General features: G+C 43.4%; 1 protein-coding gene across 2 annotated transcripts in view; it reads left to right on the top strand.

Annotated features, from left to right (window-relative positions):
* Window positions 1–223: 223 nt before the first annotated feature.
* Window positions 224–20,779, top strand: part of ADAMTS3 (ADAM metallopeptidase with thrombospondin type 1 motif 3) — a 293,355-nt gene continuing 272,799 nt past the window's right edge. The window contains exons 1-2 of one of the 2 annotated variants that reach the window (XM_069594325.1): window positions 224–292; window positions 2,900–2,927. In XM_069594325.1, the coding sequence (XP_069450426.1) occupies window positions 2,915–2,927 (13 nt within the window). In that variant the 5' untranslated portion in view covers window positions 224–292; window positions 2,900–2,914. Of the gene's footprint in view, window positions 293–913; window positions 1,599–2,899; window positions 2,928–20,779 lie in introns of those variants that run through there. The other variant, XM_069594324.1, reaches the window with a different exon arrangement.

Genomic DNA, 20,779 nt, shown 5'->3' with positions numbered 1-20,779 from the left:
CTTCCTGGAAAGCGCCCATGAGAGTCTGCCCTAGGATTCCTAGGGCCTGTCCCTGGATTCCAGCAAACCCTTCTCAAGTCTCCGGAGCTCAGGTTGGCGCTATCTCCTCCCAGAAAGGTCCAGGCCACAAAGGGCAAAAATCATTTGATAACTTAATCTTGTTGAGAGGAAGAGACGCCTAGGCCTGTGTACTCCAGTGATAAACGGAAGCACCCGGGTGACTCAAGGAAGAGACATGGCAACGTTTAAAACTAATACAAACGAATACGGCGTAAACAAGAACTGAACCGGGGTAGGAACCATCCCCACCAATCGTGGTAGGGGGCTGGTGTGCGGAGGGGAGACAACTGAGTCGTGACAACCTGGAGGTTCCGGGGCGCGGGCTGGGCGGGGGTTGGGGGGGGCGGTTCTCCCCGGGAGACCTGGCTGGGAGAGCAGGCAGGGTAGCAGGAGGTGAATTTCCTAAAGCCCAGGACCGACCCTCGGACCCTCCCAATTCCTAGAATGAACTCAAAGCCGGTCCCTCCAGGCGGGGCCAGCGGCTCCCCTGGGGTCGCCACCGAGATCTGCTCCGCCCCGTCGCGGGGAAGAAGATTCCGGGATGGGGAACGGTGCGGGCGATAAACCCCGGCCACTCCAAGCGCCCCCCGCGCCCCCGCCCTGCCTCCCCACCCGGCCCCCGTGCGGCTTCAAAGCCCGACCCTGCCTGGGGCCGGCCGCGGGCACCGACCGTTCTCCCCACGCCTCCCCGCGCCTGCAGCGCCCGCCCTGGGCCGTCCCGGCGGGCGCGCGGGGGGCGCGGGCCCGGGCCCCGCGTGACGTGGGCGCCGCGGCGGGAGGGGCCGCCCCGGCGCGGGTCGAGGGGGGTGCTCGGGCCGACTTATTAGCGCCCCGCGGGTCGCCGGCAGCGAGCAGACGACCGCTCGGCGAGCCCCGGGAGCCGGCGAGCGGCCCACTCCTCCCACTCCTCCGCCTGCCTCCTCCCCTCCGGCTCCTCCCGCCCCCACCTCGGAGCGAGTCGCGGAGGCGCCGTCTCCCTGCCTCTTTCTCCCGCTCCCGCTCGCTCGTCCGTCTCTCTCGCTAATACTTCCCCCTGCCGTGCTCCTGGGGACCCAAGCATTCTCAGCGCTAACCTTAGGGACCCGCGGTGCGCGAAAAGCCTAGAAAAAAGCCTCTGCGGACAGAGATAGTTGGAAGCCCCTCGTCCCTCCCCCCCGCCTCTGCCGGCGCAGCCCGTGCCCGGCTCGCAGCACCTTCTCTCCTGAACACTCTGTTTGGGAGGACGGGGTGAGAAGGTGAAGTGGAAAGAACTGCAGAGCAGAGGGGGCCAGGCTCAGAGCTCAGATTTCATTTTCATTGAAGCCAAGCACGGAAGATCAGGGTTTTTTTTTTGGTTTTTTTTTGTTTTTTTTTTTTTCCAATTCTGCATTTTTTTTTTTTCCTTTTTTCCAAGAAACTTACTTTGGGGGGGAAGGTTTTGCTCTGGGCATTTGCTTTGCCCAGCAGTTGAAAAGTGAACTCGGCTCGTGATGGTTCTCCTGTCACTTTGGTTGATAGCAGCCGCTCTGGTAGAGGTTAAGACTTCAGCTGATGGACAAGTAAGTGGAAAATAATAACAATAAAAAACTCAGACCCAACCTTTTCCCCGAAACAGTTCCTCCCCCTCTTTCCCCTCCTCTCTCTCCTCCTCCCCCCCTCCCACCCTTTCCCTGTTATCTGGTGCCTTCACGGTCGGTGTTTTCGAGGGCTGGGCGCAGCGTGCGGGGCTTTCGGGGGTGGAGGGGGTTACATTGCATGGGAGCCCAGGCTTGTCACCCCTCGGGCTTCACTTTGCGGCATTCCGAACAATTCCCGGTGACCCGACTGCAGCCAATTCGCATCCTCGCCGGGCCATCTGGGTTTCCCTTTTCCGGAGGGCGGTGTGGGCGCTTGAATGAAGTTCTGGACGCTGGGTCCAGGATCCCAGGGCTCCGACTGCAGCAGCCGGAGTCGAGTTCGCGGGGCTTTCTCTCCTGCTTACTGACTCACAGCTTTTTTCGGGCAGCCGGAGGCGGGGGTTTCAGGAAATCCTTGGGCCGGACAGGGAGCGATCCAGTAGACACGTGTCCTGGGAGTACCGCGGCCGGGCTGGGGTTTGACAGTTGGGGAGGGGGGCCCCCGGGGACGTTTCCTGCCCTGCGTTTTCCTGGGCAGAGAGGCTGGAGGCGCCGGCAGCTCTTCTCCCCTCCCCCTCTACACAACTCCTCCTCTTTTTAAAGCGAAGTTGAGTACTGCTCTGTTTCTTTTCGGCCCAGCCCCCACCCTTTGGAGCCTCAAGGTGAAGCCCGATGCTCTCAGAAGAGTCCTTGAGAAGGCTCGGCGGGACGAGCCGAGCCCTGTGTAGTCAGTCACAGCGGCGCAGGGCCGCTGAGGCTCTGGGTACAGAATTTCTCCGTGAGTTTTTTGTAGCGTCTCTTGGTCTGCTTGGTCTGACCATAAGGTGAAAAAGTAAGAGACTCGTTCTAGTTGCTGCCTGACCTCAAATCTGATCAATCAGGATTTAGACTTCTGTTTTGCACGTATAAATTCGGAGACTTTCTTTTCTACTCCTGACCCAATATCTGGAGTTTTCCAAAGAGAATACTGAGCGTCAGGATTTATTTTTGCTGGCTTCGTAAATGTTAAAAGTTAAAACGAGCAAACGACACCCTGTCCCAAATTGCTGTTGCATTGGCTCGTGCTCCCCGGCACAGGAACCTTCTACAAACCAGGGTGCAGCGGTTAGGCACCAATCCCAGTCTCCGGCGTCGCCTGATTAGTCAGCTCCTGAAAAGCATTAATGGTAGAAATAAAACGCATGAGGTGATAAGATGAAACCCAGTAACTGTTTCTTTTTCTTACTTTCCCCCCTCCTTTCCAGGCTGGTAATGAAGAAATGGTGCAAATAGGTAAGCCTTATTCTCAGATGTCACTCTTATCTTGGTAGGGAATGAAGTAAGCTAAGCAAAATATTGTTTCTGAAATTTCTCCCATTGATGGTTAAAGAAGTAGTTGGTGGTCCAGGAACATTTCTATTCTTCTCTTCCTCTTTACAGAGGAGGGAGTCACTTTCCTCAGGCTGAATTGTAGTGATGTAAAAATTGTCCTGCAGTTGGACTTTTCAGGTGTCAATTTATTATCTGTCTTTGGACAAGCCACTGGTAGGTACTTGAAAGGTGATGGAGGGACTGGGAGAAGATATAGAGATAATCAAATGAAATCAACTTCTGTAAGGTTAAGTGGAACACATTTGATTAGAAGAGAAAGTGTAAGAATGCTACAAAAAAGAGAAAAATAAAGTACAGATGATGGAAAGTTTTCTCTTAAAATTTTTTCCAGCTTTGAATAATCCCTCTGATGACTTTTCTTATACCATCTGCTTTAAAATCATTCTGCTGTTGTGTAAGATATGTTAGGCCTTTTGCAGATAACATCTAAAACCTCAGTTTTGCCTGATGATAAAGGACTTATTCCCATTTTATGGGTGAGGAGACTGAGGCTCACAGAGGGTGTCTTGTAAAATGTCCCTCCAAAGTCCATGGTCTTTTTTTTGAAGCTGTTTATAATAATATATTCGTTCTGAATTCAGAGACTGAAAGTCGTCTGTCAAGAAGCTGGGCTCCATTCAGTCTTTTCATCCACATTTAACTTGAGTTACTTTAAAAGATAATTTTCTTTTTGGCACAGTAGTCTGTGTATTCTGTATTTGTCAAGTGATACTGTAAAGTCATCTTTTAGATGAAAAGTTTTTATTACTGCAGACTTAGTTACAAATTGTTGCCTATGTGCTGTGTGCCAGGCACAGTGCTAATTGCTTCATGTGCCTTATGTCATCTATTTGTCACAACTGCACTAGGAGGTTGGGACACATTTATGCCTATTTTAGATTTGAAGGAAATGAAGCTTGAGAGGTTATACAGCAACCTGCTATAGTGCATAGTGGAGAGATGGGGGACTCCAGAGGTGTAAACTAAATGGAGGGGCCCCAGGATCCAGGCCCAGAGGCATCTGTATGTAGCTACCCGTCATCCTGTGTCACAGTGCTCCCTTCCTTCAATGCCTGGCATTGTTGGAACTCCTCCCCAAGCTTAGACCTCCACAGGAAGAGGAGAACAGATGGGAGGAGATGGACTGAGAACTGCATTGAAAATACAATGTCTATGAAGAGACATTTGTCGTTTGTAGTTGATAGCATTCAGCCATCAACATGTTATCTTTCTAAAGAAGGAGTTTTTCCTTTCTAACCAGTCTTCAAGCAAATAGGGAAAAGAAAGCTGTCTTAGTTTTTATGTCTTAAACATTTGATTACTTAAATGTCCTAACATTTCAATATGTAAATTAAAAAAAACTATTTTAAGATTACTCATTCTACAAGGAATAAGATATATTGCTTTGATTAAATTTTCAGATAGACTCAGCATGCTCATATGTAAGAGGCCCTGGTTGAGACAGTGGTCCAGTCCTTTAGCTAACAGAAACTACTTTGGTAGCTCTTGTCCTCAGGGAAGAAAGGAGTACCGGTCTGCTTTATTTTGATAAGAGGGAGATGAGTAACAGCACAGAAGAGAAGAGGTCAGGGCACTCTTAGGTTGTGTTGCTGGAGATTTATTTTCTCCTCTGCAAGTTTATTTGCTCTCAGCAAGTGCCTCTGCTTTACGAGATTTCTCTCTTTGATTATTATCAGTTTTACTGACCATTTTCAAATTGAGTTGAAGGGAAGAAATATAGATGAAAAGAGACTTGACTCATGAATCCTGTGATTGCAAAAGTGTATCATTTGGCTTTGGGTTATAATCATTTGTGTTTTCTTAAGAGGGATTTAAAATTTTATTTGTAAAATATATTTTAAAAGTTTGATGTGCAGTAATGAGATTTCATTCTCCTGTCCCTGTGCATCAAGGGATTGCTAACCTGGAGGTTTGGTAAAGCGTACTTTTCTACATACAATTAAGTAATTTTTTTCCAATAATTGATTGAAAAGTAGTTTTGAACAACTTATTAGGAAATTAGAAAAATTAATGAGTTTATATTTATTGATCTAAAAATTGGTTAGGTAAAATTCCGTGTTTCAAAATAATTTGTGAATGTCTCAGGAAGAGTAAATATAAATTAATAACAGATCACAAATTGTTAGGAAGCTGAATTTAAAGAATACTTTCTCTCTATGTATACACACACATGCAGGTGGTGAATATAAGTGTACACTTTGCTGATTCTTCATGAAGGGAACACTTCTAGGTGACCAGCACCTGGATCAATAAGAACATTACTAGTGCTTTGCGTCACTTTCCTAGCAGGATTCCTGTATGAAAGGTGACTTCTAATAGGATAGCTTAATTTTGCCAGTTTTTAAATGCTTTTTATAAACAAAAATAATGTACACTTTTTAGTATTTGCCTTAGGAAACCAATTTTAAAAATATATATCTGATGTGCTTCAATCCCCTGGACTAGGAAGGCTTTTATTTAGTTGAGGAGAGGGCAGTCTGTGATGTGGGCAGGTTGGAGTGTATACAGATGTCACCCATCAAGTGTGGAGAGGGCAGTCTGTGATGGGGGCAAATTGGAGTGTATACAGATGTCACCCATCAAGTGTGGAGAGGGCAGTCTTTGATGGGGGCAGGTTGGAGTGTATACAAATGTCACCCATCAAGTGTGGAGAGGGCAGTCTTTGATGGGGGCAGGTTGGAGTGTATACAGATGTCATCCATTAAGTGTGGAGTAGGAGATATGGCTTCTTTACTTTTTTCTCCACCCAGTGGAAGAATGCCCTTTTGGTATGTGGGAAAGTATGTTTGGATCTCAGGAAAACAGACAAATAAGTTTTGATCTGTGATCTAGTTCTCTTCTCTTTTGTTCACCAGAGAGGAGCTGTCCACCTGGTGGTATAGTTGCTGAGTCATGTCCGACTCTTTGCAACCTCAAGAACTATAGCCCGCCAGGCTGCTCTGTCCATGGGATTTCCCAGGCAAGAATACTAGAGTGGGTTGCTGTGTCTTTCTTCAGAGGATCCTCCAGATCTAGGAATAGAACCTTCATCTCTTGCATTACTGGTAGATTCTTTACTGCTGAGCCACCAGGGAAGCCTCATCTACCTGTCTACACCCATGTATACATTTATACACCTATGCATACATTCGTACACAGTACATGTGTGTGCTCATTTGCTCAGTCACGTCTGACTTTTTGTGACCCTTTGGACTGTAGCCCACCAGGCTCTTCTGCCCCGGGAAGTTTTCAGGCAAGAATACTGGAGTGGATTGCCATTTCCACTTCCAGAGGATCTTCCCGACCCAGGGATCGAACCCGTTTTCGCCTGCATTGCAGGCAGATTCTTTACCACTGAGCCATCAGGGAAGCCCATACACAGTATATACATACATCCATATATACCCATACATAAACATCCATCCATGTATATGCACACACACATACATTTGTGCACATACATACATATAGGTGCATATGTGAAAGTGTGTGCACTGTGTATACATGTGTAAATGTGTTTCATGAGATAGGTAGCATGCTTCTGTGACATAGCAGGGAACTCTCATTTCTGACTCAGACTATGACCTTGGTAGGTTGCCTAGGGTAATTGTGGGTAGCTCGCTGCCTGGCCTGATGGGATAAGGAGGTTTGCTCTGTGACACATGTGGCTTAGGAAATAAATCATAGTTCTGTATAAATTGGAGAATCTGAAAAAGAACTCTCTGAGTCTTTTTGTTTCGTAAACCACAGCTTTGAGATCACTTGAGTATCATCAGAGGAAAAATCACTGTGAGGCTTTGGTGTTCAGCCACCTTCCCTCTCCCCCATCCCATTCCAACCCCTCCCCTGCTCTTGGAATTGGGACATGTCAATCTTTTTCCGCCCTATTACTGTTTCCGGTTTCAAATTCCATTGCGTTTCATTCTTAACCAAACGAAGTTGCTGATTTATACTCTCAGCTATCTGATTTCCTGAGAAATAACTTTTCATTATTTACAGGTACTCATTTCAAAGTGAAGTGTGAGTTACTCTACATTCTCCTTGGCATAGAATAAGTAGAATAAGTGTTTCCACTAATGTAGACCTTGAGAGAGCAAAGACAGTCTTGACGACTGCTGACTGCTGTGTCTATCTCCTGCACGTAAACAGGGCTTTGTACCTTGTGACTCTCAAATATCTGTTGTCCAGTGCATAGATCTAGTAACCAGGTTATTAACATATTAGGATTTGCCTGTGTTCTGGTTTTCTTAAAATATTCTTGTTCTATGCCCCTCTCCAGGTTTAATTGATCCCTAGGAAAATGAGGATAGAGACAATGGATGTACAGTTAATCATACAGTGCTATCAAGGCTCCTTGTGACTTCCTTTTTCATTCCACAAAGCCAAGGACTTAGGCTTATTGTTTTTTTATGTTTTTGTGTTTGTGTTCCACAAGTATTTGTCAAGTTGAATTGAATTATGTGCAAGTTTGAAATGTCCGCTAATTTTGCCCTAAAGTCTATTTGAGATAACTTTCCATGTTTCTGGCATCAGTGCAAATAAGATAAGCAATGATCGAAATCTGTCAATCCAGTTTGCCAGCAGCAACACTAAAAATGTGGTCTAAAGGAAGTTTAAAGGGATCCCGTGTAAAATTTAGAACTTCAGCCACCTAAGCCATTGCTCTTCTCTATAACTAAAGATCATACACTTGACTTTACTGATTTAGCTCCTATTCCACCATTGAGCACCATAATGATCTAAGTTAAGCGCTTTAAGTGTCTTATGTAAAGATATTATTAGATGCAGTATGTTGCTTATCACTGGCAACTTATTGCTCTTTAGCTGAACTGTTTCTTCCCCATACTTCACTGTTTTCTTTTGTCATTGTACCATATAATCGTGATATTGCTCAGAAATGTTATGAAATCTCCAGGGTCACCTCTGTTTCCAGGATGATTATCTTTAAGCACTCTTTGCTTATGGGTAGCCAACCCAGATTACCTTGGAAATCCATCAGGGACAGTTCCAAATTGCCTGCTGAAATCATGAGTGGTTTCAATATGAAGATTGTGGTTATACTGCTTGGACTGGATCTATTGACAGTGAGGACTTAATGGAATCCCAGTGCTTCCTCAAAAAGGATTGTTATTACCAGAATTTGGGGAACTCTCATCTTACACTTCCTCTAATAAGAGATCAGCTTTTACTTTTAAGCTGTACTCCTTCTATTCTAAGTTGTTGAATTGCGCTTTTTAATTAATCAGTTATGGTTCTGATTGTAGATGCTTTACACATGCCTCTTGTGGTTATCTTCTTTTTCTATATTCCCCAGGTTTTAGACAATCATTCCAGATATCAGCTCTTGTTATAACTTAGAATATTCTTGTTCAGTCTTCTTTTAATAGACAGATTGTGGGGATTTTGTATACCTGTTTTTGTTGTTTAATATTTTAGTATAATTTTCCATATCATTACAAACCCCTCATAAGCATCATTCAGTTTAGTTCAGTTCAGTTTAGTCGCTCAGTCGTGTCCAACTCTGCGACCCCATGAATTGCTGCACGCCAGGCCTCCCTGTCCATCAGCAACTCCCAGAGTTCACGCAAACTCATGTCCATCGAGACGGTGATGCCATCCAGCCATCTCATCCTCTGTTGTCCCCTTCTCCTCCTGCCCCCAATCCCTCCCAGCATCAGGGTCTTTTCCAATGAGTCAGCTCTTCGCATGAGGTGGCCAAAGTATTGGAGTTTCAGCCTCAGCATCAGTCCTCCAGTGAACACCCAGGACTGGTCTCCTTTAGGATGGACTGGTTGGATCTCCTTGCAGTCCAGGGGACTCTCAAGAGTCTTCTCCAACACCACAGTTCAAAAGCATCAATTCTTCAATGCTCAGCTTTCTTCACAGTCCAACTCTCACATCCATACATGACTACTGGAAAAACCATAGTCTTGACTAGACGCACCTTTGTTGGCAAAGTAATATCTCTGCTTTTGAATATGTTATCTAGGTTGGTCATAACTTTCCTTCCAAGGAGTAAGCGTCTTTTAATTTCATGGCTGCAATCACCATCTGCAGTGATTTTGGAGCCCCCCAGTATAAAGTCTGACACTGTTTCCACTGTTTCCCCATCTATTAATTAACCTTAATTTATGTGATCATTTCCCTCATGGCCTCCACCTTCTTATGATAATGAATGTTGCCACACAGTCTTGCATGTAGATTATTGTTCACATTCCCAGCGACTACTTCTGGAGAGAGTCCTAGAAGTTGATTCCTGAGTAAAACCAAATTAACAGGGTGCATTTTGACAAGTGACTTTTGAAGAAGTTTCTAAGACCTGAATTCTGACTAGCAATATATAGGAAAGTGTTGATTTAAAATATTTTAATTTTAGATGTGGTTCTGCTCTTCTTGATGTTTGAACATAATTTTTAAGTATTTAGTTATTAGTCTCTGAAAGATGAAATGAATTAATCATTTTTTTAGTTATCAAGTACATCCAAATGTGAACCATTATGGAGAAGGGAAAGGCTACCCACTCCAGTATTCTGGCCTGGAGGATTCCATGAACAGTATAGTCCATGGGGTTGCAAAGAGTTAGACACAACTCAGCGATTTTCACTTTCGCTTTCATATTATAAAAAGGTTTTGTAATTTTATCAGTACTGGAGGATGACTTGTCCACCTCCTAGAACAGAATTTGAGAGATGTATATTCTTTAGAATGGCTAGTAAAGAGTGGGGAGTTTCCTAGCTTAGGAATCTCTGTTCCCACATGTAATTGATCCATCCTGATTTTCCGAATATGTTTACACATTTTGCTGACTCACTGTAAAGCCCTAGGAGAGATTTGTGGTAAAATGTCGGTATCTTGTGTATAAAAATGAGTGCCACAAATTCAGCATGATGAATCTTTTTGGAATTTAGAACAAATTGTGAGCAGCATGAAATAGTCTTGTTCTCAAAGTGACTGATAAAACAAAAAGAGTATTTAGGAAACTTTTAGAAAGAAAAGTAGGATTAAACATATGGATCTTCAAATAGTTGAATGATAAATCACATTGCATACAATTGTTTCATATTTAATACATATAGTTTTGTATGTACTAATGCACACAAATAAAGATAAAAGAATGATTGAAATGATTATTCATGTGAATTTGCATTCTCTTTCTTTTATACGTAATATCCTTTGTTTTTTTACAAGTAGAGTAACATTCCTTAATCTAAAATCTAACCAGTGTATGGGTTTGTTGGTCAGTCGCTCAGTCTTTCCAACTTTTTGTGACCCCATGGACTGCAACACGCCAGGCTTCCCTGTCCTTCACCATCTCCCAGAACTTGTTCAAACTCATGTCCATTGATTCAGTGATTCTCAGAGATGATCCAGCCATCTCATTCTCTGACGTCCTCTTCTCTTCCTGCCTTCAATCTTTCCTAGTATCAGGGTCTTTTCTAATGAGTGGGCTTTTCGTGTCAGGTAGCCAAAGTATTGGAGCTTCAGCTTTAGCATCAGTCCTTCCGATGAATAGTTAGGATTGATTTCCTTTAGGATTGACTGGTTTGATCTCTTTGCAGTCCAAGGGGCTCTCAAGAGTCTTCTCTTAGAGGACCAACTAATATTAATTTCCTCTCCTCTGTCAAATGGTCAGCAGCACAGATGCTTTTCACTGTGTGGTTGTGGTTTAAAATCCTGACTGTACCACTTTCTAGCTGATGACCTGAACCTGTAAAAGTGTCCTTGTCTTGTATGTGACTGAAGTATTCTATTTCATAGAGTTTTAAAGGATTCCTATAATGCTGCCACATGGTGAGCCAGCTAGAATAATACATATTATTATTACCTAGTACCTATGGGTATGTCTTAGTCTTGTGCTTTTTAAAAAACACTTTTACTCAAGGAGAGCTGCCTCGCGCTAGTCCCTACATTTCTGATAGGTCTGCCTGCCACCATGGCTTTCCAGGTACCTTAATTTAGCGTGTCATGGATTTGTATGCTATCCAGCCACTCAACTTACCATGTGACAGCTCTTTAAGAGTTCTGTTTTCACGTATTAGCTTCATGTTGGCATTTCAACATAGTGTTGCTTAACTCATTGGAATATAGTAGTTGAGGGAGGAGTTGAATAAGGAATAGTGCAGAAACAGTTATTCCATGTGGATTCCATACCAACTATATTGTGTTTATACTGGACATAATTCTTTCTTCATTTCACTTTATTTATTGAAACCCCTTTTTTCCATTTCACTGAGCAAAAGTTCTTATGTTAATCATAACTCCTTGGGATGCAAAAAACAGGAACCCAGTTGATAGTGGTTAAGGAAGACAAAATTGATCAGATAATCAAAGTCAGGTATAGCGGGATTTAGGTCTCAAATAATGTCAAAAATCAATCTCTCTCTCCCCCCATTCCTCCTTTGCCTCTCCTTCTCTCCTTCTCCCCTGCCCCTTTTCTCTCTTCCTCTCTTTCTTCCTTCTCTCCTTTCGCTCTCATTTTTCTTTTGCGTTGGCTTTATTTCTCTAGTAGCATAAGATTGTGACCATCCAAGATCCAAGCTGTGGCAAAGACCATCACCAGCAACTCTAGGCTATCATCCTCCCTTTCACCCCACTAGACAAGACACTTCTGTCCTGGCAGCTCCAGTAGTAGTTCCTGGTAGAGCTTTGACTGGCTACTCGGCTTGAGTCATATGTCATTTTTTTATCATTAGGTGTGGGAAACCGTTCAGTGAATGTGTGTCCACCAGAGCTGCCCCTGTCACGACAGTCCACTCGGTTTCCTGATTTACATCCTAGCTGCCTAAGCCTGGAGCCCTCTCCTGAACCCCATGCTTGCAGATCCTTCACCACAATATTACCTATTGACAGTCCTTCTCCTTGGGGATGGGCTGTAGCATCCCAGAGAAAAGAAATGGAACAGCCAAAAAGAGTCTAAAATGTTATATCTTGGGATGGAGGGAAGTGGGTTGCTGCTGACACATGGAAAAGTTCCTTTTTTGTTGTCTTTACCAGTATTAATTAGATGTGCACGTGCCAGGCTCTTGCAAAAAACAAACAAACAAACGAAAAAACAACTTATTTTCAAGCCAAGCCTGGTGCTCAGTGAGGCAGTGCTCAGGTTAGCCTGGATTGAGATGTTTCATTCTTGATGTACAGGGACTGAGGGTGGAGTGTGAGACAGTTAACCTGAGGGAAAACTGAGGTTCAGTTAAAGAATAAGAGGGGATGGATGCTAGGAGTCACAAATGTCCAATAACACCACGGCTGTGAGGACTTCCAGCACCTTGATGGGAACTGGTGGCTGTGGCCAGCAGAGGAATGGACCCCCAAGATGTCTGTGTCCGAATTCCTGGAAGATGTAAATACATCACATGGCAAAGAGGGATTAAGTCTTCAGATGGAGTTAAGGTTGGTTATTTCATATCAGATGGCTTTTTGTACTTTTTGTCAAACCATGAGCCAGACTATTTTAGATTTGGAAAAAATAATTACCACGAGTAACATTTCAGTGAAAACCTTTAAAGCTGCTATCCACATTTCTTATCTGTCATATTTTCCTCAGCCTTGGCCCTGGGGATAAATGCTACTTTTCCTGGCTTGAAATTCTAGACTCAATATTAGCCTCTGAAAGTATTATCCATCAAAAAATTGTAAGACGTACGAGAAATATTAATTTTTAGAATGTTTGATATTTCTCTTGCATCTGTAAAGTTTCCAGTGATGATAAACGTAACCAGTAAAAGTGCTTCTTAAAAACTGAGATTGAAATGTTAAGATTTTGGCACTTGGGCCTCACTTAATAAAGTAAAGGAGCATCCCAGGTGACACAGTGGTAAGGAATCCACCTGCAATGCAGGAGACCCAAGAGATGGGGGTTCGATCCCTGGGTGGGAAGATCCCCTGGAGGAGGAAATGGCAACCCGCCCCAGTATTCTTGCCTGAAAAATCCCATGGACAGAGGAGCCTGGTGGGCTACAGTCCTTGGAATCTCAAACAGTTGGCCATGACTGAGTAACTGAGCACACACACAGCACAGCACCAAAAAAAAACCCCAAAAAACTCGTTAGCCTGTTATTGATTATTTGATTATTTTAAGATGTAGCAAACAAAGAAAATACTTGGATATATTTCTGTAAAATAGTTGTTCTTTTCTTAAAAGAGCTCCTCTTACCTGATTTCATGTTCTGGAATGCTAAAGAATGTGCTGTTCTTTCCTAAATGACTCTCTTGAACATAAACATTGTGCAATTGCAACAAATATTTATGGAAAAGCCAGATTTTTTTAAAAATGAGAAGAATTTTGAGGTTCACAAGTATTTGTTCTTCCTTAATAATGAGTATAAAAAAAAAGCAACCCCCCCACAAGAGTTGTGAAAATAGGTTTGCAACTAAAGTAAAAGACATCAAAGTGTTTCTCTGCCTTGTGGTGGTAACAGCTTAGAGGAGATGAAGTGAGGAAAAAGGAATTTGGCTGCATTCAGAATTTCAGCCTGTTATCATGATTAATTTTTAATTGCCTTTGAAAGAAGATGTGTCCCCGTCTCCGTTGGTGTTTACAGCCTGGGTGAGGCCTCTGGCATGTGATGTCTTCTTAATGTCCGCTCTTCACCCCACTCACATCTCTCTTGGAACAGCTGGTCCCTGTCGTTTCTAATGAAATTCATTCTCTTACCCTTGGCTCAGGATTTGGAAATGTTGTTGTTGGAGCGGCTTCTTGAGCCAATCTTGAAAATGCTTATTTGATTTCATTCTTGTGGCCAGATTGTTGCATACTGAGAATTTATACCTGATAAAGGAAATTGCCTGTGTGACTGCCTCTATAGTAGGGCAATCAGCCAATTCATGGGAGAGAATCCCAGTCTCTGACTTGGGTAATGGAGCATGTGTTCGTAGAGCCAGTCTGGACTTCAGGCCATTTGGTGTCATGGTGTTCAAGATCCCTCCTAACCACCAGAAATAATAGCTTGGGTTGGGGATGGAGAGGGGAGAGGCCCGAGGGGAGCTGGGACACAAGTGACTTCCTTCTTGTACAGCTCTAGCTGGATGAGGATAGTAGGTAGCAGCAGCTAACTTTACATTTACTGAGATGTTCTTAGATGGACCAAGCCCTTTATGTGGTTTTATCTCTTTTTATTTTACAGATAACCTGTCTGAGCTTTGTATTTTTGTAATTTGTTCACAGGATGCCAAAGAGCACATCAGCTTGAAACCAGCATTCAAATGCAGTGCTTTTTGACTTCAGACTTTTCGTATACAACTGTCATACCCCACCTCCTTCTTTACTTGGGAACTAAAGCCACGTTGGGCTTCCCAGGTGGCACTAGTGGTAAAGAACCTACCTGAATGCAGGAAACATAAGAAACACGGATTCGATCCCTGAGTTGGGAAGATCCCCGGGAGAAGGACATGGCAGTCCACTCCAGTATTCTTGCCTTGAGAATCCCATGGACAGAGGAGCCTGGCAGGTTGCAGATCATAGGGTTGTAAAGAGTCAGACATGACTGAGACAACTTAGCACGCAAAGCCGCATTGCATCAATCACAAGTATTCCAATATTCTGTGTGCCTGGGGTAGCTTTGGTTTTAATCGGATCAGCTAAAAATTGCTGTGATACATGAAAACCTTATTCTGCAGCCATTCTTGGTCCTAGCATGGTTGATTGTACTACTCAAGACTTGTTTTTTCTTGCTGTTCTAGATGGCAGTCTTCGTAATATGCTGGGGACATCTAGTCTCCTCTGGGAGACGCTACACGCTACAGTTGTGTAGTGTCCTAAAACATATTTAGAAGGATACCAAGCTGCCTGTCCTCAGGTGTGAGTGCATGTGGCCAAATGTGTGAAGGCGTTAAGATGATCCCAAAGCCTGGGTCATGGGGTCATGCTGTGAGAGCCCTCTCCCCAGGAATTCCCACTTCCAAAAATAGATGTTAATTTCTTTTTTCCCCCCAAACTGGTGCACACAGGGGATATTTAAACACATTTAACATCACACTTCTGCCCCCAAATTGCTTAAAATCGCTGAAAGGATATGACATCAGCATGTAACTTCTCACCCGTAGGGATTTATTTTATAACTGTTATGCAGACAGTGTATGACAGAGCTAGGAAGCTTAGACCATGAAGTCTGTACTTTAAGGCAAGTAAGCAGGGAAGTTTTCTTAGAAAAACTGAGGCTTGAGAAAGGCCGTGAGGCTTGGGTTAGCTTTGAGTAGATGGAGAGAAAGCAACAGACCTTTCAATGCAGTAGAGTGCAGGAGTCTCTAAAGGCAAGAGTGATGAATCAGTTGTGTGATTAAGGTGTAGTGAGCACATTAGCATGTTGCTTTAGGTAATATGGGAGATGATATCAAAAAGAAGTTAGAGGCAGAATGCAGAGAGCCTTAAATGATGGCTTAACTTTTTGATTCAGGCTAAATTACCTAACTTTGAGTTTCAGTTTCTTATGTGTGAAGTGAGGGGATTTGATTAGTAGATATTATCCTAAGCAATTTTCAGGTCTGACTTAGAAATAAAGATATCAGTTTTCTAATTAATCTTATCCTGAAATGATCAATTAGTTGAAACTATTACCACGGCAGCAGCAGCAGTCAAAACTATTCAGGAAAAAATAACAGGGTAATATTAATTATTATTAACATTTATTGAGCACTTACTAAGTGCTGGATACTGTGTTCAGCACTTTGGATTAGGCCATTCAATTCTTACAGCAAGTCTGTGAATTAAAGTCTATTGCTCTAATTTTTTCAGGTGAGTGATGATATCAAAAGTCTTAGTGTCCAGAATCACAGTTAAACATTCTCTGACCTGCCTGGTCTGAACATGTTGAGAAATAGCAAATCTGAAAACATGGTTAGAAGATCTCTTACAAAAGAGGCCAGGGTGGAGCACAAGACTCTTGCACGGGCAGGCAGTGGGCCAGCTGACAGACACCTCAACCCATGTGAGTGTGTCAGGACTGCTGGGCTGAGACAGGGCCTGAACCAGGGTATAGGGGCGTGAAGTGAAAGAGAACAGGGTCCTTATCAGAAAGGATAGGGTCCTTAACAGGGTCCTTCCTTCCTGGGAAGAATGATGGTGAGGGCATGCTGAGCTTCACAGGCTGCTTATTTTTCCCAGACTGGCTATTCACATCCATCATGCCTCTTCACTGGGGAAGAGTGAGTTAAGGAGGGCAGAGAGGCCAGGATATTCAGAGAAAAATCTTCCCTTACAGAGAACGGGAGCAGGTGAAAGGCACTGCACCCCTACCTTAAGAAAACATGATGTTTTCTATTTGAGATACCTTAGTTGTAAGAAAGAGGCAAGGATGAGATGGTTTTTCAAGGTCTTGTTTATTTTTTGACTGTGTGGTTATAATTCTATGAATATCCAAAGGGATTGCAGAGGAGGGGCTAATTTCCTGCCTCTGGTTCCTCAGTATGAGGGGGCTCTGTGTTTGCATTCCAGGAGGTCTGTTTTAATGATTAGATACACTTTTGTTGTTGTTCTTAGTGGCTTAAAATGTAAGTTCAGGATATTGTGAAATGTTTGAATTTATAGGCCAGCAGACACTGTGAGAAATATCCCCCACATTTTCAAGCAGATTCGGGCTATAGAGGTTTATGACAACTTGTGTGGTTTGCTGTCATCAATCACTTGATGATAATTACTGTTTGGGGAAAAGAGGACACATTCTAATTTTTGGTGCTTCTTTAGGCTGAAGTTGCTCTCATTTATTCATTCACAGATATTTATTGGGTGACTTTAGAGTTAGTTTTAGGCACTGGAGAACTATAGTGAGGAGAAGCTTCAAGCTTCCCCTTGAAGCTTGGATGCTAGCAGGTATAATAAAGAAACAAGGATTTTCTTGGTGGCTCAGATGGTAAAGAATCTGCCTGCAATGCAGGAGTCCCAGGATTGATCCCTATATTCTTGCCTGGAGAATTCCACAGACAGAGAATCCTGGTGGGCTATAGTCCATGGGGTTGCAAAGAATCGGACATGACTGAGCGACTAAGCAGGCACATTAAGAAGTGATCAAACAGACATATATAAAATATATAGTATGTGAGATGGTGACAAGTTTTATGGAGAAAAGTAAAATGCAGAAGCAAGATAGTAATGAGACGGTTCCTGGGGTCAGGAAAGACAGTGGGAGGGCCAAGTTTAAGTGAAGACCTGAAGGCATGGAGGGCTGAGCCATGCAGTTGTCAGGGGAAGATATTTCGGCAGAGGAAATGGTGAGCACAGTGACCTTGAGATATGAGATTTCCCAGTGCTGGACCTTGCAAGCCATTTTACTCTGAGCGAAATGAGTTTTGAGGAAAAGGGTGACATGATCTTCCATTTGTATCCCTCTGGCTCTGGTTTGAGGATGACTTGTGAAGGGGAGCATGGTGGTGTGGACTAGGGTAGCAGTAGGGGAGGTGGTGAGCGGTCATCAGAGTCTGGATGTATTTTGAAGGTAGAGTCAATAAAATTTGTTAAAAGATTTTGTGTGTGGTGTGAGAAGAATCACGGATGATTTAGTCGAGTTTTTGGTCTGAGTTACTGGGAGGATGGAGTTGCCATCTACTGACATGGTGAGGAGGTGCAGTTTGGGAGTGGGGAGTTTACTTTTGGATGTGCTGGTGTGCCTAGTGGCTATGCACAGGAAGAGGATCCAGGGGCAGCTGAATTGATGAGAGGAGGACTTATGGAGGAATCTCGGGCTGGAGGTACACAATGGTGAAGGCATTCGAAGTCAGGGGACAGAATGAGTACACCACGCTAGGGAGGGTACACGCAGAAGGGGAGTCTGTGACCAGGTCCTGCGGCACTCCAGTGTGCATCAGTCATGAGAATAGAGGGATGTGAGAAGGGAGAATGGAGGAGGCCACCGAGAAAAAGATGAGCACCAGTAGAGAATGGTGTTTTAGAAGCTAAAGAAAGGGGATGTTTCTTAGGAAAGAGAAACAGAGCAAGTAAGAAGATGGAGTCTGGACCATCGGTTTTAGCACTGCTGAGTTACTAGTGACTTTGGCAAGAGCACGACTGGGCTGGGTTCAAGAAAGAACAAGATTGGGAAGAGAGGATTTGGAGAAATCTAATACAGTCAATTTTTTGGAAATTTTTTGCTGTAAAGGGCAGCGAAGTAATAGGAAATTAGCTAGAGATGGATGTAGCATCAAGAAAGTTTTTGTGTGTTTGTTAAAGATGGGAAATATGGCAACTTATTTATTCGCTGGTGGGGACAGTCTAGTGATGGGGAAAATTGATGAGGAAAGAAAGAGAGGACAGTTGCTGAAGCTGTCTTGCAAAGGCAAGAGGGGCTAGGTTGTGTACACGAGTGGAGGCTTTGCTCCTAAGTAAGACCACAGACAGTTCATTTATACTAGGGATAGGAGAGCAGGATGGACCAGGCATGCAGAGATGCCAGTGGGTTGAATCAAAATTCACTGCTTCTGAGTCATTCTTGAGTAATTAGTGACCACAATGTGGCTTTACCGTGGCCCTGGCTCTTTGTGCTTATGGGACTTATGGCTCACAAAAACCTTTACATGTCTGTAACTGTGGCCCTTCAGCCATCCAGGATGACAGTTGTAGAGTTTTGCACTTTATTTTATTTATACTTTTTTGGCTACATCTCAGTGATGTGGGATCTTAGTTCCCAGACCAGGGATCAAACCCATGCCCCTTGCACTGGAAGCTCAGACTCTTAACCACGGGACCACCAGGGAAGTCCCTAGTTTTGCATTCTAAAATTCCACTTGGGTAATATTTTAATGGTTTGCCTTGGAAACGAACAGAGATCATTCTGTCGTTTTTGAGATTGCATCCAAGTATTGCATTTCAGACTCTTTTGTTGACCATGATGGCTACTCCATTTCTTCTGAGGGATTCCTGCCCGCAGTAGTAGATATAATGGTCATCTGAATTAAATTCACCCATTCCAGTCCATTTTAGTTCACTGATTCCTAGAATGTCGACGTTCACTCTTGCCATCTCTTGTTTGACCACTTCCAATTTGCCTTGATTCATGGACCTGACATTCCAGGTTCCTATGCAATATTGCTCTTTCCAGCATCAGACCTTGTTTATATCACCAGTCACATCCACAACTGGGTATTGTTTTTGCTTTGGCTCCATCCCTTCATTCTTTCTGGAGTTATTTCTCCACTGATCTCCTGTAACATATTGGGCACCTACTGACCTGGGGAGTTCCTCTTTCAGTATCCTACCATTTTGACTTTTCATACTGTTCATGGGGTTCTCAAGGCAAGAACACAGAAGTGGTTTGCCATTCCCTTCTCCAGTGGACCACATTCAATATCACATTAATCCAAGTCTATGCCCCAACCAGTAACGCTGAAGAAGCTGAAGTTGAACGGTTCTATGAAGACCTACAAGACCTTTTAGAAATAACACCCCCAAAAGATGTCCTTTTCATTATAGGGGACTGGAATGCAAAAGTAGGAAGTCAAGAATCACCTGGAGTAACAGGCAAATTTGGCTTTGGAATATGGAATGAAGCAGGGCAAAGACTAATAGAGTTTTGCCAAGAAAATGCACTGGTCATAGCAAACAACCTCTTCAACAACACAAGAGAAGACTCTACACATGGACATCACCAGATGGTCAACACCGAAATCAGACTGATTATATTCTTTGCAGCCAAAGATGGAGAAGCTCTATACAATCAACAAAAACAAGACCAGGAGCTGACTGTGGCTCAGATCATGAACTCCTTATTGCTGAATTCAGACTTAAATTGAAGAGAGTAGGGAAAACCGCTAGACCATTCAGGTATGACCTAAATCGAATCCCTTATGATTATACAGTGGAAGTGAGAAATAGATTTAAAGGACTAGATCTGATAGATAGAGTGCCTGATGAACTATTGACTGAGACTTGTGACATTGTACAGGAGACAGGGATCAAGACCATCCCCATGGAAAAGAAATGCAAAAAAGCAAAATGGCTGTCTGGGGAAGCCTTACAAATAGCTGTGAAAAGAAGAGAGGCGAAAAGCAAAGGAGAAAAGGAAAGATATAAGCGTCTGAATGCAGAGTTCCAAAGAATAGCAAGAAGAGATAAGAAAGCCTACTTCAGCTATCAATTCAAAGAAATAGAGGAAAACAAGAGAACGGGAAAGACTAAAGATCTCTTCAAGAAAATTAGAGATACCAAGGGAACATTTCATGCAAAGGTGGGCACAATAAATGACAGATGGTATGGATCTTAAAAGAAGCAGAAATATTAAGAAGAGGTGGGAAGAATACACAGAAGAACTGTACAAAAAAGATCTTTAAGACCAAGATCATCACGATGGTGTGATCGCTCACCTAGAGCCAGACATCCTGGAATGTGAAGTCAAGTGGGCCTTAGAAAGCATCACTACGAACAAAGCTAGTGGAGGTGATGAAATTCCAGTTGAGCTATTTCAAATCCTGGAAGATGATGCTGTGAAAGTGCTACACTCAATATGCCGGCAAATTTGGAAAACTCAGCAGTGGCCACAGGACTGGAAAAGGTCAGTTTTCATTCCAATCCCAAAGAAAGGCAATGCCAAAGAATGCTCAAACTCCACACAATTGCACTCATCTCACATGCTAGTAAAGTAATGCTCAAAATTATCCAAGCCAGGCTTCAGCAATACATTAACCGTGAACTTCCTGATGTTCAAGCTGGTTTTAGAAAAGGCAGAGGAACCAGAGATCAAATGGCCAACATCCGCTAGATCATCGAAAAAGCAAAAGAGTTCCAGAAAACGTCTATTTCTGCCTTATTGACTATGCCAAAGACTTTGACTGTGTGGATCACAATGAACTGT

This window comes from Ovis canadensis, chromosome 6 (genome assembly GCF_042477335.2).
Source record: "Ovis canadensis isolate MfBH-ARS-UI-01 breed Bighorn chromosome 6, ARS-UI_OviCan_v2, whole genome shotgun sequence".
Taxonomy (NCBI): domain Eukaryota; kingdom Metazoa; phylum Chordata; class Mammalia; order Artiodactyla; family Bovidae; genus Ovis; species Ovis canadensis.
Note: the sequence above shows the minus strand (reverse complement) of the source record. Positions and strands in the feature narration are given on the sequence as shown.